This window comes from Scyliorhinus canicula, chromosome 16 (genome assembly GCF_902713615.1).
Source record: "Scyliorhinus canicula chromosome 16, sScyCan1.1, whole genome shotgun sequence".
Taxonomy (NCBI): Eukaryota; Metazoa; Chordata; class Chondrichthyes; order Carcharhiniformes; family Scyliorhinidae; genus Scyliorhinus; species Scyliorhinus canicula.
Window position 1 is genome coordinate 39,952,514 of NC_052161.1, and position 14,012 is coordinate 39,966,525.

At 44.2% G+C, this 14,012-nt stretch overlaps 1 protein-coding gene across 3 annotated transcripts in view; it reads right to left on the reverse strand.

Annotated features, from left to right (window-relative positions):
* Positions 1–13,520, reverse strand: part of c16h10orf90 (chromosome 16 C10orf90 homolog) — a 290,020-nt gene extending 276,500 nt beyond the window's left edge. The window contains exons 1-3 of one of the 3 annotated variants that reach the window (XM_038773229.1): positions 13,362–13,520; positions 5,517–5,549; positions 4,632–5,373 (exon numbers count right to left, since the gene is read on the reverse strand). In XM_038773229.1, coding sequence (XP_038629157.1) covers positions 4,632–5,231 — 600 coding nt within the window. In that variant the 5' untranslated portion in view covers positions 5,232–5,373; positions 5,517–5,549; positions 13,362–13,520. Of the gene's footprint in view, positions 1–4,631; positions 5,374–5,516; positions 5,782–13,361 lie in introns of those variants that run through there. The other 2 variants (XM_038773230.1, XM_038773231.1) reach the window with 2 other exon arrangements.
* Positions 13,521–14,012: the final 492 nt, after the last annotated feature.

A 14,012-nucleotide genomic window follows, 5' to 3' on the forward strand; every position in this document is an offset into this window, starting at 1 on the left:
AGGATATCAATGCTGGGGTGCAGTAGAATGGAACCTCCAACCAGCCTATGTCCACAGGCACTGCTCCTTCCATAATTTCCCAAGTTAGTCTTAAGTAATGACTTTTCTCAGTGGTCAATCGCTTGTTGCAATAGCTTGAACATAATGTGATTCACACTTTCCGCAGTACTGAGGGAGTGCCGTATTATTCAAAATGGAATGTTTTAGATCATGTCTTAAACCAGACTCCCATGATAACATTTAAGAAAGAGAATGGGATTCCAATAATTTTCTGCCCGACATTTTCTTTAATCAACACCATCACAAGTGACTGGCTAATAATTTATCTCGCTTGCTGTTTGTGGAATTATACACTAAATTAGTTGATGTATCCGTCTACAGTGGCAACATTTCAGAAGTAATTCCCTGGTTGTGATGTGATACAAGATATCCTGATGATGTGCTTTTTAAATTTAAGTAATTCCTTCTTTCTTTAATGTGGGTGTTGGAAGAGTCTGGTTCAGGAGGTTTTCCACAAGGCCAACAGGAAATGTAGTTTACATAAATCATAATTACATTTTCAGCAAACGGGTGCAGAAGATTTGAAAGCTGCATGGGGCATGAGTTTCAGAAAGTTAGGAAAGTAAGCTGCGGGGTCATTTCATGGATTTTCAAATTTGTAATGCCAGATCTAATTTGCAAAAAAGTATTACCATTGAAAAGCATTACTGCTAACAATGGGCTGCATTCTCCACTGCCCGCCACAGGTAGCGGAGTTCCCGATAGCGATGAAGGATCCAGTGTCGGGCAAAAGCAGGATCGGCACATGCACCGATCCAGTTCCAATGCTCCTGCCCTATGCTGGTATCGGTATCAAGGCTCCTATTAATGGACCAGGCACCATATTCTCCGGGCCCACATGATTCTCTCATCCTCTGGACCAGGAATCATGTGGGTGAGAATTGGTGCAGGTCTTGACAATCGTTGCGCTGACATGGTGGACTTTGCAGTGGACCAAGTGGATAACCCTTTAAAGGGGTTGACCCAAAGTCCATTTGAGGGCCACCCTCCTCCCCCACACAATACAGGATCAGCCCACCAGAGCCCCCACTCCAACGGCACTCCTCACCAGACACCCCAATTAGAGAGATCCCCACCAGAGACTCACTAATTACAGAGGCACCCATCAGAATACCCAGCTGTGAAACTAATGCAATGTTTATAAAGATCTATCTATGATTGACATCTCCTGGACCACATCAAAGACAGTTAAGTCCTTTCTGCAGAGAAAAAGAGGAAGTGAGAGCACTTAAAGTACTTAACTGGTTAGTTAAAGCCACTCAAGCGTGAAGGGAGATGAATAAAACAATACAGATAACTGGATGTGTGTGGAGGCTGTCAATCGCAGCCTAGTGAAAGCAATTTCACAGAGAAATTAATGAAAGAATGAAAAATTAATATATTTCAAAGAACTCAGGGGGTTTAAATCCAGCTGACTGGTTTTCTCTTTCCAGGAATTAACAGATGCTACTTCCTCAGCCTGAGCCTGCAGGTGTATTGCACAGGTGAGTTTTAAAGCAGTGTTTTATTTCACTGTGTCTGTCTGGACTGATCTCTAGCTTCCAGCTAGAGTCTGTCTCATGGGGGACTTATAGGCAGGGGTTTTGTTATGGGGGGTCTATGCTGGGAGTATGTCTAATTAGGGGGTCTCTGGTGGGGTCTCTCTCATTGCGGTCTCTGGCAGGGTAAGGAGGTCAGGTCACCCTAGTCTGTGACCCAGAAAATGCCAGGGGCACGGCATGAATTGCTTTATGGGGGTGACCAGTTGTCGGACTTCGTTATAGGGTCATCCACTGGGGAATCCCAGTGTGAGCGCAATCAGGTGTGATTCAGATCCGGCGGCAGAACATACGGTGTGAACTAATCAAAATAAAACAGGGTCCTTCCCGGCGCTTGTAGCACTGGGATGACCTCTGGGCAGAGTGGCACCTTGGCATTGCTCAGTGCAGGAAGGAATCATGATGTCATTTTCAAATGGCACCTCGGTCTCATGACCCACTGACACAACACCCGCACCCGCCCAATGCCCTTGCAGGAGATTCCAAGCCCCCCCCCCCCCCCCCCCCCCCCCGTACCCACCATATATGGACTCGGCCCCCCTGAGATCATTCCCCGGCTTGGGCGCAATGCCAGTTTGGCACCATGGCACTGCCACCCTGGCAGTGCCACCTCTGCACACTGGTAGTGCCAGGGTATCGCTGCCAAGATGCCCAAGGTGCAATGCTGGGAGTGTCAAGTAGCCAGGTGGCACCAGCAATGTCAGGGTGTCACTCTGCCTGAAAGTCAACCACCCAGGGGCCTCCGATTGCCAGTACAGAATGGCACCCGGCTGGGGTCCCCCTGGCACGGCCAGTAGATGCTGGGTGACCATTTGATCCCACAAAGGCAGAGGTAAGTCAACTGGAACCTGCCCATTGGTTAGATCTTGCGAGGTGTAACAGCTATCGGGAAACCCGGGGAGGCCTCTCCCAGCATCTACCAGCCAACCCGTGACCCCATTTGGGCACAATACAGCCAGTAGATCATGCCCATAGTCTCCCAAATGGAGAATCCTGGTCTAATATCTTTATCTTCACCATAGCTCACTGGCCAATGGTGTTTTTCAACACTTTCTGGTTTCATTGCGTGAGTCTTTGGAACATTAGACTAGCTACATTCTATTTCTGTGATTAGGCATTTAGTTTAAATGGACATAAATAATACTTCAGCATATTGATAAGTGATCTCTGAGCATATGCACAATTCCAATTGTGACAGTTCTGTCCTTTTGAGATTTTGAGAGATTTTTGTCTTGATTAGCTAAGGCATATTAATAGTTGTGATTGTGTACTGAGTAAGCTGACAAAAGGATTATGAAGCCACGGCCCTATTTAATAAGGTTCCTATATTAAAGGTTTATTAAAGGAAACAGTATTTGACGGGGAGGAATCGCTTTTAATCTAAAATCCTAATTCAACAAAAAAATGCTAAGCAATCTCTCACCTTGACTATTTCTGTTGGAAAATGCAGATTGCTAGAAACCCACAATATTGGATCACACGGTCAGAAACTTATGAGGCTTCCACTTTCCAGTTAATTTGCACAGAACTTAACAATGTCAAAGTCCTCAGTATTGATATGCTTCTGAAAATCATGTCAGAATACTCCCCCATAAAACAGCCAGGAATGTATTGGAACTGAGGCAAGGATCTGAAATGCCAGATCCTTGTCTAACATGTGAGTTCCAATCAGAGCCTGTGTCTACCACAAACAAAGCAATCAGTGGAAATGGAGCATTACTTAGAGTACAGACTCCTTAAGTTAGGAGATCCCAGGTTCGCTGTTCTAGAATGAAACTGACATTGGGTCAATTGTGGTACAACTAATAAGATGAGTTGTACCATGCCATCAACTAACCAGAGTGAGGCCTTCTTGAGGTTCCAGCCCAGAATTGAAACCAAGATGACACAAGGATGAAGGGGACGTCCTTGTAAGGAGGGCTGTCAGGGCGATTTCAAACTTGTTTCAAGAGAGGGGACATCCTTCCAGAACTCTAAACCTCCTTTCTAATTGGTCCAACTTGTTGAAGCAACGAGCCCATTGAATCTAGCGAGAGGCCTCTCACGAGATTCACGACGTACGAAACTCCTCATGCGGTTTAACGAGCTCTCGTAGGACAGGGTAGGGTGGTACCCTGGCACTCCTGCTGGCAGCCATGCACCCTGGCACTGCCAGCCTGGCACCTGGCAGTGCTACCATGGCATACTGGCAGAGGTGCCAGGCTGGCAGTGCCAGGGTACACGGGTGCCAGGTTGTCGGTGCCAGGGATAGGTCCAGTGATGCCTTGCCCTTAGGAGGTAGTGCGATGGGAGCTCGAGGATGCCCTAAGAGATAGGTTGGTGCAGTGAGGGGTGGGGTCTGGAGGCCATGGGTGGGTGGCTGAGGGGGGGGGGTGGGTCAAACGGTTGGGGTGACACTTAAGAATGGCACCCCAATCCACGCGTTGTCTTCCTCACTGGCATGTTGAACTTTACAGTGCAGGAAATGAGGTAAGAGCAGCCTTGGCAGGACGTTCCTCACCGAAGCCAAGAAAAATGGCTAAATCCCGTTAAATAGCAGTGTCGTCCTCGGCGTTGCAGGTGCCAGGAACCACCCCACTAAGTGAGCCCAAAATAGGACTCTGTTTTTGTCCCATTAAATCGAACCCTTTGTTTCCAATTTTGCTAGCAATACGGTAGAGAGACATCTGGATGGACATACTTCAGTATTAGTGCAAAGAAAAAATTCTCTATGATAGTAGCAGGCAGGTACATCCACAACCTGGGGTCAGGGTTGTCAAAGTGCTTTGGATCATCTGTTCACTTTCAAATTAGACTTATTCCCTATCACCCTTCATTTCTGCCTCATGTCCATTTCAGCAGCACTGTGCCAAAAATGTATAAATATACAACAATGTATTATAACAAGAAACAGTGGCACTAAAAATAAGTTAGAATGTCTTCTGAAGTTGTAAATGGTGCTCTGATTAGTGAGAAACTGTCATTATATTTTAATATAATTGAAGAAATATCAGCATTTTGAAGTTATTGTCTTACCTCTGCGTAATGTCTTACCTCTTTGTTGTTGCTTTGGTTTTCATCAACAATGTAAACTGCAACAATTCTTCGCTTGGGTAATTGGTGGTATTTTACAGTATCAGATGTCACTAGAGTAATGTACTCTTTCTTTTGCATGGTAGCATTTTTTATTCGCACTTTTTCAATGCTTGAACCAAAGGCATTTTCAATATTAGCTGCTCTGTAAGCTGAAGAATCTTGTATTCTCTGGGCATATGCTGTAAAAGAAATATCTGAGTAGTTCAGGTTGGATGTACATTTTGTAGTGCCTGAATAATACTGTTTTACTCCTTCTTTGCAGCCAAATCTGTCATTTACATTCTGGTTGTTCAAGCTTGGTGTGTGTACGACGTGCTCACTAGACAGTTCTGGCATTGATGCAGTCCTGGAAGCTGGTGGAGCTGCTCTTTTCTTAAAGTCCCCCGTGACTCTTCTCTGTGTTTCTTGATCCTGGAATGGCATGTTTTCCAAAGTACTGTTTCCCATAAATTGTCTGGATGGCAAAATCTTTACCTGCGACATCATAAAGTCCCAGTAGTTGCCCTCACATTTTTCATTTGTGTGAGTTGTCGGTACTTGTTGAAAAGACAGCTCCATTGTTTTACATTCACCAGCTAACCGTATTTCTCAGACATCACCAGGTCCGGCAATGTATTTCACTTTCTGCTACTTAACTCTTCCAGTTGGAGATCCAGCTCACGTATTTCTCTCAGGAACAGAACAGCAATATCGAAAGAACCTGAGAAGTGTGAAAAACCCACAATTTTACATTATCAGTAAATGCTAACCTTGTTAAAATTGTCAAATCCAACAAAGACAGATATTGTGAAGTGTCATTTCCTGAAAATCAACAATATGTGACTCTCCAATGCACGTGCCTACCTTCATTTCCATTGCAGTGCGCATTTCTGTTTTCTGTTGTATGAAAAAAGAGACGATACAAATAAATGTTTTATAATGTGCAGAAACTTTGTAACCCAACCTGCTTGCTCACTTCAGGATTGATTACACTATGTGAGCTTTACAGCTTTGCCTCAGTCTTTTCGAGTATTAGGCACGATGGCCCAGTAAACTATAAACTGTTTTTCAGCTACAAATACACTTAAAATCTGTTTGTTAGTCATACTTTGTCACCATTGGAACATTTTCAAGTCATGCATGAAATAACTGAGAAAGTCTCCCCTCAAAGTGGACAAAGGACTGCTCTGTTAGAATTCAAAGCAGTGATCGCACTGGCTCCATCCAGAAGAATAGAGCTGTTATCTTTTTGGATTGAATTGCTTCTTTATATTGTGGTGTTATGCCAGTTTCCACCCATGCTAAGAACATATTCTGTGATTGTTTTGCAAAATCATATGAATTTTGCTATAAATAAATAACCTATTTATTATTATAAAAAGATTTTCTCCTGCAATTTTTCAAATTCATTAACAACAGTGATGGATAATGTTGCTATATGTAGTTATTCGGTTATAAGCAGCTTCTTGTGTCATCAGACTCGACAGGAATTCATTCTTCTGAACATTATTTCCACCAGACAATTTTTTTAAATGCTCACTGTATTGTTTTTATCAAGAAAACTTCCATTTTGGAAAGTATTTTGTCATCTTTATATCCTTGCCAAATGTTTTTACTAGTAGAGGGCGATGGCCCACCCCACACTTAACGTTGCACTATTACTGGTCTCCAGTATATGGTCTTTCCATCACTCTCTAATTTCCCCTGCATGAGAGGCCGCTTTTACAGTCTGACATATATCTTCCCACATTGGAGGATCACAGAATTGACATGTATTCTACAAATGAATGGAGCTGTTTTTTGAAGCACTAGCACCATTCAGCCTTAACCTGTACAACACTATGCTGGGGGAGCAAACACACCAGAGCAAACATACACTCCAGCATCTGCGAAATGACTTACATAGTCATACTTTTATGAGACTGAAGGGGTTGAAAAATGGACTTTGCAGACAACTTTCATCAGAAAACCAGAACCTCAAAGTTCAACCGGGCTGCAACCGAGCACAAGATTAGGGATCTGCATGTCAAAGTTTACAGGGTCAAGGGAAGGTCTGTTGAAAAGAAATTCTGCTTATCTTCAAGGGTCTAAACCATGCAAGTAGAATTGATGTAAACCCAGTACATTATTGAATGGTGAAGCATACTGGTATGGTCTATTCTTGCAACCTTTGCTTATTATTATTCCAGCTGAGAGGAATGTTAGCTGATCCTTCCCTATAGTGATGGCATATCAGGGGTAGGCATAGGCTCTGTCCCCAACAGGCTATCCCAGATACTTTAGCACAAAGTCAGGATCCAGCTTAGCCAGGTCCTTGACTCGTTTCTGACCAGTCTTGCCAATTACACCTGTCAGTATTTGGGGTCCAGTTGTTATTTTAAGTTGTTCACAGTTCAAAAGTAGACAGTAGTGGCCAGGAGCACAACTACCTGAAGTAAGAAAAATAGTTTTAATTGTTTTGAGAAAAATATGAAAAAAAAAGACTGTACACAAATATATCTTTAATAATTGCAGAAAGACTTGATATATCATGAAAAATAAGGTGAGCAATGGTTGTGTTTAACTATTGCCATTAAAATTGCATCTTAAATGTCAATTTTTGTTGAAGAATTATTGTTATGATAAAAATGCTTTTTACATTTGAGCAACTTTATTATCTATTATATTTCTGTTTGTTTCAATTTAGCAGTGGAATGTTTATTATCAGATTCCACCTTTCATGAAATAACAGTCAAAAGCCTCCTGCTAATTAATATTTTCTTAGCCATTGATGCACAATCAATGGACACGAAATGTAGGTGAAGTCCGAAACAAAAGGCTTTAATTATCAAGAAGTGAGCCTGGCAGCAGACGTACAGGAAATGGCCTGGCTGCAGGGGAACACGGGTTCTTATACCCTGCCTCATAGGCGGAGCTACCTTCCTCTTAGCCAATAGAGATAAGAAGCACACGATACCTGGGCCAATGGGCAGCGAGCCCTCTGCACCAATGGCAGCTCACACTCCCAGGTACCGTAATACCTCTAGTCATACTACCACACTCACCCCTTGTTGAGAAAGGAACCGGGGGGAGGTGGGGGTGTACGGGGAATGCGGATATGGAGAGAGGGGGGGCGTGTCCCGTGCGAGTGGATAAGAGACTGGTAGTATGACTAGTGATGTCGGATCGTACCTCTTCAAAGGTGGCTGCCCACTGGCCCGCGACTATTTACAGAGCCGAGTCAAGACACAGTAACTATATACAGGTTTGAGAACAAAAAAAGTGAGAGAAGAAGCAAGAACATGGGTCCATCAACAGTTCACATAGACTCGATCAGCCGATTGGGTGCCTTGGACTTCCTGTGCGACCTGTTGAGCTGAGCTGGAGACGTTGGAGTTGTGGTCGTCCGTGATTCCGGGAGAGATGATCCGGTCCTTGTGGCTGCGTCCGTACCCCTAGTCAGAGCTGGCGAGGACCAGGCCGGGGGGAGGGTCGTCCTGTCCATTAGGCAGCGCGTGTAACGGTGTCAGCGGGGCAGGGAGGGGCGCGCCTGCCGGGAGCGGTTGGGAGGTGGTTGGGGGGGCTGGCGCCGGGGGTGGTGGCCGAGATCCGGCAGGTGCCAGGTCCTGTAGGGAGACCGTGTCCTGTTTGCCGTCGGGATACTCCACATACGCGTACTGCAGGTTCGCATGGAGCAGCTGGACCTCTCGACCAACGGGTCTGACTTGTGCACCCGCACCTGCACGTTTCCGGAGCAGGATGGCCCGGGGGTAGCCAGCCAGGTCGGGAGCGGGGTCCATGAGGAAGACGTCCTGGGAAAAACAAGAAGGCCTTCGTGAGGTGTTTGATTAGTGGATGTGCAAAGAAATGACCGGATTGAATGGAGGGCATCTGGGAGGACCTCTTGCCAGCAGGAGACTGGGAGATTTCTGGACCATAAGGCCGGCAGGACGGTCTTCCAGACCGTACCGTTCTCCCTCTCGACCTGTCCGTTACCCCTGGGGTTGTAACTGGTCGTCCTGCTGGAGGCGATGCCCCTACTGAGCAGGAATTGACGCAGTTCGTCGCTCATAAAGGAGGACCCCCTATTGCTATGAATGTAAGCTGGGAATCCGAACAGGGAGAAAATGGTTTGCAGGGCTTTAATGATGGTGGGTGTGGTCATGTCGGGGCAGGGGATGGCGAGCGGGAAGAGGGAGTACTCGTCAATCACGTTGAGGAAGTATGTGTTGCGGTTGGTAGAGGGGAGGGGACCTTTGAAGTCCATGCTGAGGCATTCAAAGGGGTAGGATGCCTTGATCAGATCCACTTGTTCGAGGCTGTAGAAGTGCGGCTTGCATTCCGCGCAGATGTGGCAGACCCTAGTGACTGTCCTGACCTCCTCGATGGAGTAGGGCAGGTTGCAGGTCTTTACAAAGTGAAAGAAGCGGGTGACCCCCGGGTCGCAGAGGTCCGCATGGAGGGTTCGAAGGCGGTCCATCATCGGGAGGCTCGTTTAGCTTCCCAGGATACAAGATGCCGTAGTTGTAGGTGGACAGTTCGATCCTCCACCGCAAGATCTTGTTGTTCTTTATCTTGCCCCTCTATGCGTTGTCGAACATGAAGGCCACTGACTTCAATTTAATTAGCAAGATTTTAAAGGATGGACCTCCGCATCAAGCTGGAGTGTCTTCGACTCAGCCCTCACGCAGCAAATGCAAAAGCCGCATTTAAGTATTAGCTGGCTTGCTGATTAAATTGATGCACAATCAATGGACACGAAATGTAGGTGAAGTCTGAAACGAAAGGCTTTAATTAGCAAGAAGTGAGCCCGGCAGCAGACGTACAGGAAATGGCCTGGCTGCAGGGGAACACGGGTTCTTATACCCCGCCTCGTAGGCGGAGCTACCTTCCTCTTAGCCAATAGGGATAAGAAGTACACGATACCTGGGCCAATGAGCAGCAAGCCCTCTGCACCAATGGCAGCTCACACTCCCAGGTACCTTAATACCACTAGTCATACTACCACAGCCTTGTACTTTGGACTTGAATCAACTGCAGAAACTAATTTAACTGAGTTATAGCAGGGTTTTTATTTTTATACCTGCATGCCAATGAGTTTGTTATTAAAAATTAAATTACCGGATGTGGGCATTGCTGGCTAAGCCAACATTTATTGCCCATTGAAGAAATTGCATTTATATAGCACGTTACACATCCTCAAAGAGCTTCACATCTTCACGAGGCACAGGAATTTGCTGTTGCATGAAGGGTTACATGCTTCTAGGATATTCATTCTGGTGGTAATGTCACCACCCAAACGAGACAGGTAAAAAGATTGGTTTTCTTGCTGGGAATGTTTTATGTTCATCCAAGATGGAACACAGGACTTCAGTTTATCCTTTTGTGCATAAGATGGCACCTCAGACAGTTTCCCATTACTAAAGCATTGAACTGAATGTCAGCTATATTATGTGTTTTGCCCGCAGAATGGGGTTTTGAATCCTCAAACTTTATAGCTCAGAAGCAATAACATTACCAGTGAGTCAAGGGTGGTACCAGTTGATGAATTAGGTTACTATATTAGATGACTGAAAATGAGGATGTGGGCTACAGCATTGTTGACATTCCAAGCTTTAGAAGTTGTTTCTTCCCATGTAACCTATATTTCAGCCAAGTGGTGTGATTATATCTATAGTTTACTGCCAAAAACATGAGATTCCGTGCTCTATTCAGCAATCGAGTTGTGCCCGGCACGGAGCCTGGTGCTCCCAGTGAATCCCGGGAGAACCCCAAATTGGGCTCTCTGCCGGGCACAGGCTGATTTGCTTATTTAAATACACAGATGCCGGATTCACCCAGCACTCAGGAATCAATGGCTGCATCTGCGAGACCTCCCGAGGGCGCTATTTAGTACTCCTCTACGCAAACGTGGACCAAGCATAACGGCACCTTGGGGTTCTTGCAGGTCATTAGAGACCCCTGGTTGGTCAGAGACAGGGCAGGGTGGTACCCTTGCACTTTCCCTGGCACCTGGGCATCTTGGCACTGCCAGGAGTCAGGTTTGGTGGGGCCAGTTGGGGAGGGCTTCCCAGAGTAACAAGAAGAGGGCCAGAAAAAGCGTGGGGGTGGGGGGGGCATCAGGGCTACTGTTCAAAATGGCGCCGATCTGCAAACAGCCGTTCCTCGCCAGCAGGCTATCTCTCTAATTGTGGCTTTGGCAGGAAGAAATGCCTCGAGGCCAGAAAAAAATGGCAAAGTGCTGTTAAATAGCTGGGCGATTCTTGGCACTGCAGCTGCTAAGAAACACCCTGCCAAAGCACCCAAATGTGAATTTAACCCTGTGGTGATATGCATCACGGTAGATACACAAGGGGGGTTAATGTAAGTACACATAGACTAGCTCGAAACTAGAGGGAGCACCAGAGACATGACACACAGACACTCAACCAATAGGTCAGTAAGATAGAACACGGCCAATGGGCATTCACGATACACACAGAGGTGACACTACCACAGGGGGGCATTACACCAACCCATATATAAAGGATCTTCCTCTTTCCAGTGGAGACACTCAGTGAGTACAGACACAGGGTTGATTCAATTTCACATCCACCACGTGGATTGTAGCAGACTGATTTGTCAGTCTGAGTAGCTATAGAAGGATTAACAGTAGTGGCGAACCCGAGTAGGAGAATTGTAAATAGTTCAATAAACGTGTTGAAGTTATCTCCACGTCTGAACCTTCCTTTGTCAGAGTGCACGTCAAGGAAGCCGCTTATGCTACGCCAAGAGCATAACAAGACAAACTCTTTGTCCTCTGAATTGTACCCAACGCCAATTGTTCAGGTTTAATATATATGCAATGCAAATGGAAATAGTGATGAGAGGGCAGCATGGTGGCGCAGTGGGCTTGAATCCCAGCTCTGGATCACTGTCAGTATGGAGTTTACACATTCTCCCTGGTTTGCGTGAACCCAAAGATGTGCAGGCTAGGCGGATTGGCCACGCTAACTTGCCCCTTAAAATAGAAATAGCGATGAGCAAACTAATTTTAGAAATCATTGTATGCCTAATCATGGTCTTATTTCTAATCCTTAATTTTTTCTTAGTTAATTGATCTCAGTTGAGTTGAGAGCCGAGACAATTGGCCAAAGGATACTTTTTTTTAACAGGGGAGAAATCAATCGGTCTCACACTTGATTATTACTCAATGTCCCTCTACTGGCACAACATAATTATGTGGGCAATGGTTCTGGTTAGTAGATATGATAACCCAACAAAAAGATAAAGATTGAGGAGTGCAAACTTGAATACTGAGGGAAAATCTAGTTAGGTTTGGCTGTGAATACCCTCAAGGTCAAACAGCTTGTTAACATTGACTGAAAAGGTTGTCAAATTCAGAATAGCAAATGGGGCGCAGTAACGGAGAACTCTGCAACTTATGGGAAGCATAGAGAATGTTGCAGGGAAACATGAGGGTAAAAAATGCAATTTATTTAAAAAGAATAAATTAAAATGTACAGAAAACATACATTCAAAACATTTACTTTAATTTAAGACCAGTGTACAGAATCCTTCTTTTTCCCCTTTTGTTTATCGGTTGTTTTGCTTTGCACTTTGTGATGAATCACAATCCTAATAATTCATACTGTGTTATATTGTATGTGTTGTGTCTCTGTAAGCTCGGTATATGAGCAGTTGCGTGGCTCTGCCCATAGGGGGAGATGAGGAGTTTGTACTGGGCTCCACCCTTGGCTCTGCCCATGGTTCCGCCCATGGCTCCTCCCACTAACTGGAAGTATAAAGATCTGCAGTTGTGAGCCTGCTGCCAGTTCATCTCGTCGCAGGCAGGCTCTGTTGTAAGACTATTGAAACCACTGTTCACTCCCAACCACGTGTCTTGTGAATTGATGGTCACATCACACTTGCCACAGCCAAAATGGTGGAAACAACAGTTTTTCTATCAAGGCTGTCAGGCTGCTACCCATTACAATCATACAGTGGCTTCCTCATCACAATTTTCCCTCTCATTTGTCTCCTCCAAAAAAAAAGGCACCTGAACACTGCGTGATGGTTCACCATAATGGGAACATTGAAATCAGAAACTTAGCTAATATGGGCCTGAAACCTGCATATTTACAAACAAAAGTTCAAATGTACCCTCCCAGACAGAACAATATCCAAATACCAAAACCAGGAACATTTTATTGATTTTATTTAGAAAGAATTTATCATGTTTTGGAACAATATTGTTGTTAGTACCCATGAAGAAATCATAGTTAAACCCATTTTATTCTCATGCCTGACACAGATCCATGCTGGTGACTTTCTTTAATTATCACAAAAGCCAAAGCAGTGTGGCTCACAGTTTTTAAGGTTAGGTCATCCAGCTCAGATTTTTGAAGATGTGTTTATGAGAGCTACCTTGTAATTATCATGGCCATGATCATATCAATAGTAGTCTGATCCATATGACAACAAACTGTTTGTCTAAAATTATTTAAATAGTGCAGTCTGAGAGCTCAGGTAATCCACTGTCAATCGTTAAAACTAATTCCGACTCAATGGGCTTACTCCATGAAACATGTAGATGAAGTGTAAGAAGGGAACATATACTCCCACAAAATGAAACATTCAGCTATTACATCCAATCTTTCCAATAAAACAGCTTACTCGTCAACGCATTAACTACATCTAATTAGAGAACTGAAAACATTCTTGACTTCTTAATTCCAGGAAATATCTTACCCATGTAAAGCCTGGTTTAGTGGCTGTCCCCATATTTAATAATCAGCATGAAACTATCCTCCTCCTCATATACAGCGAGGTACATACTGGTAAATTTTCAGAAGTTTCCAATCATGAGGCACTGCTGATTTTTGGAAAACACTAAAACAAAATCCAAGCTTAGTAAAGTTCCTTGGAAATGGTTTGATGTCAATACGATCTGTTATGAGGACTGAGCGCAGTCAATCATGCATTCAGAACATTTAAGGGTCACTTAATAATTAACATTGAAAAGCTTGTTTGCAGTAGAAAACTGAATCGAGCTTCCTGTTGGACTGATTTTAAAGAGTAAATTCACAGGATTCTAATTTTCTGAAGTTGAGCCGTTGCAATCGTTTTACTTTGTGCTTAATTCCCCTAAACTTGGTCAATTTTATCTTTGATGAATGATCACATAAGTGTGAATTCAAGTAAATGTAATAATGCAAAACAAAAGAATCTAGGCCCATAAAATATATGTTCATCTATATTTATGTTTTGTTTTGTTCGAATATTTTCAAAGTCCTTTCATTACTTTTGTTTTCAAACAGCTATTCACATTTTGTTGCCAATTTAAAAATATAATATTCATTGTAAGGGTTTAAAACTTCAGTATTTAAGAAAGGTGGGGCA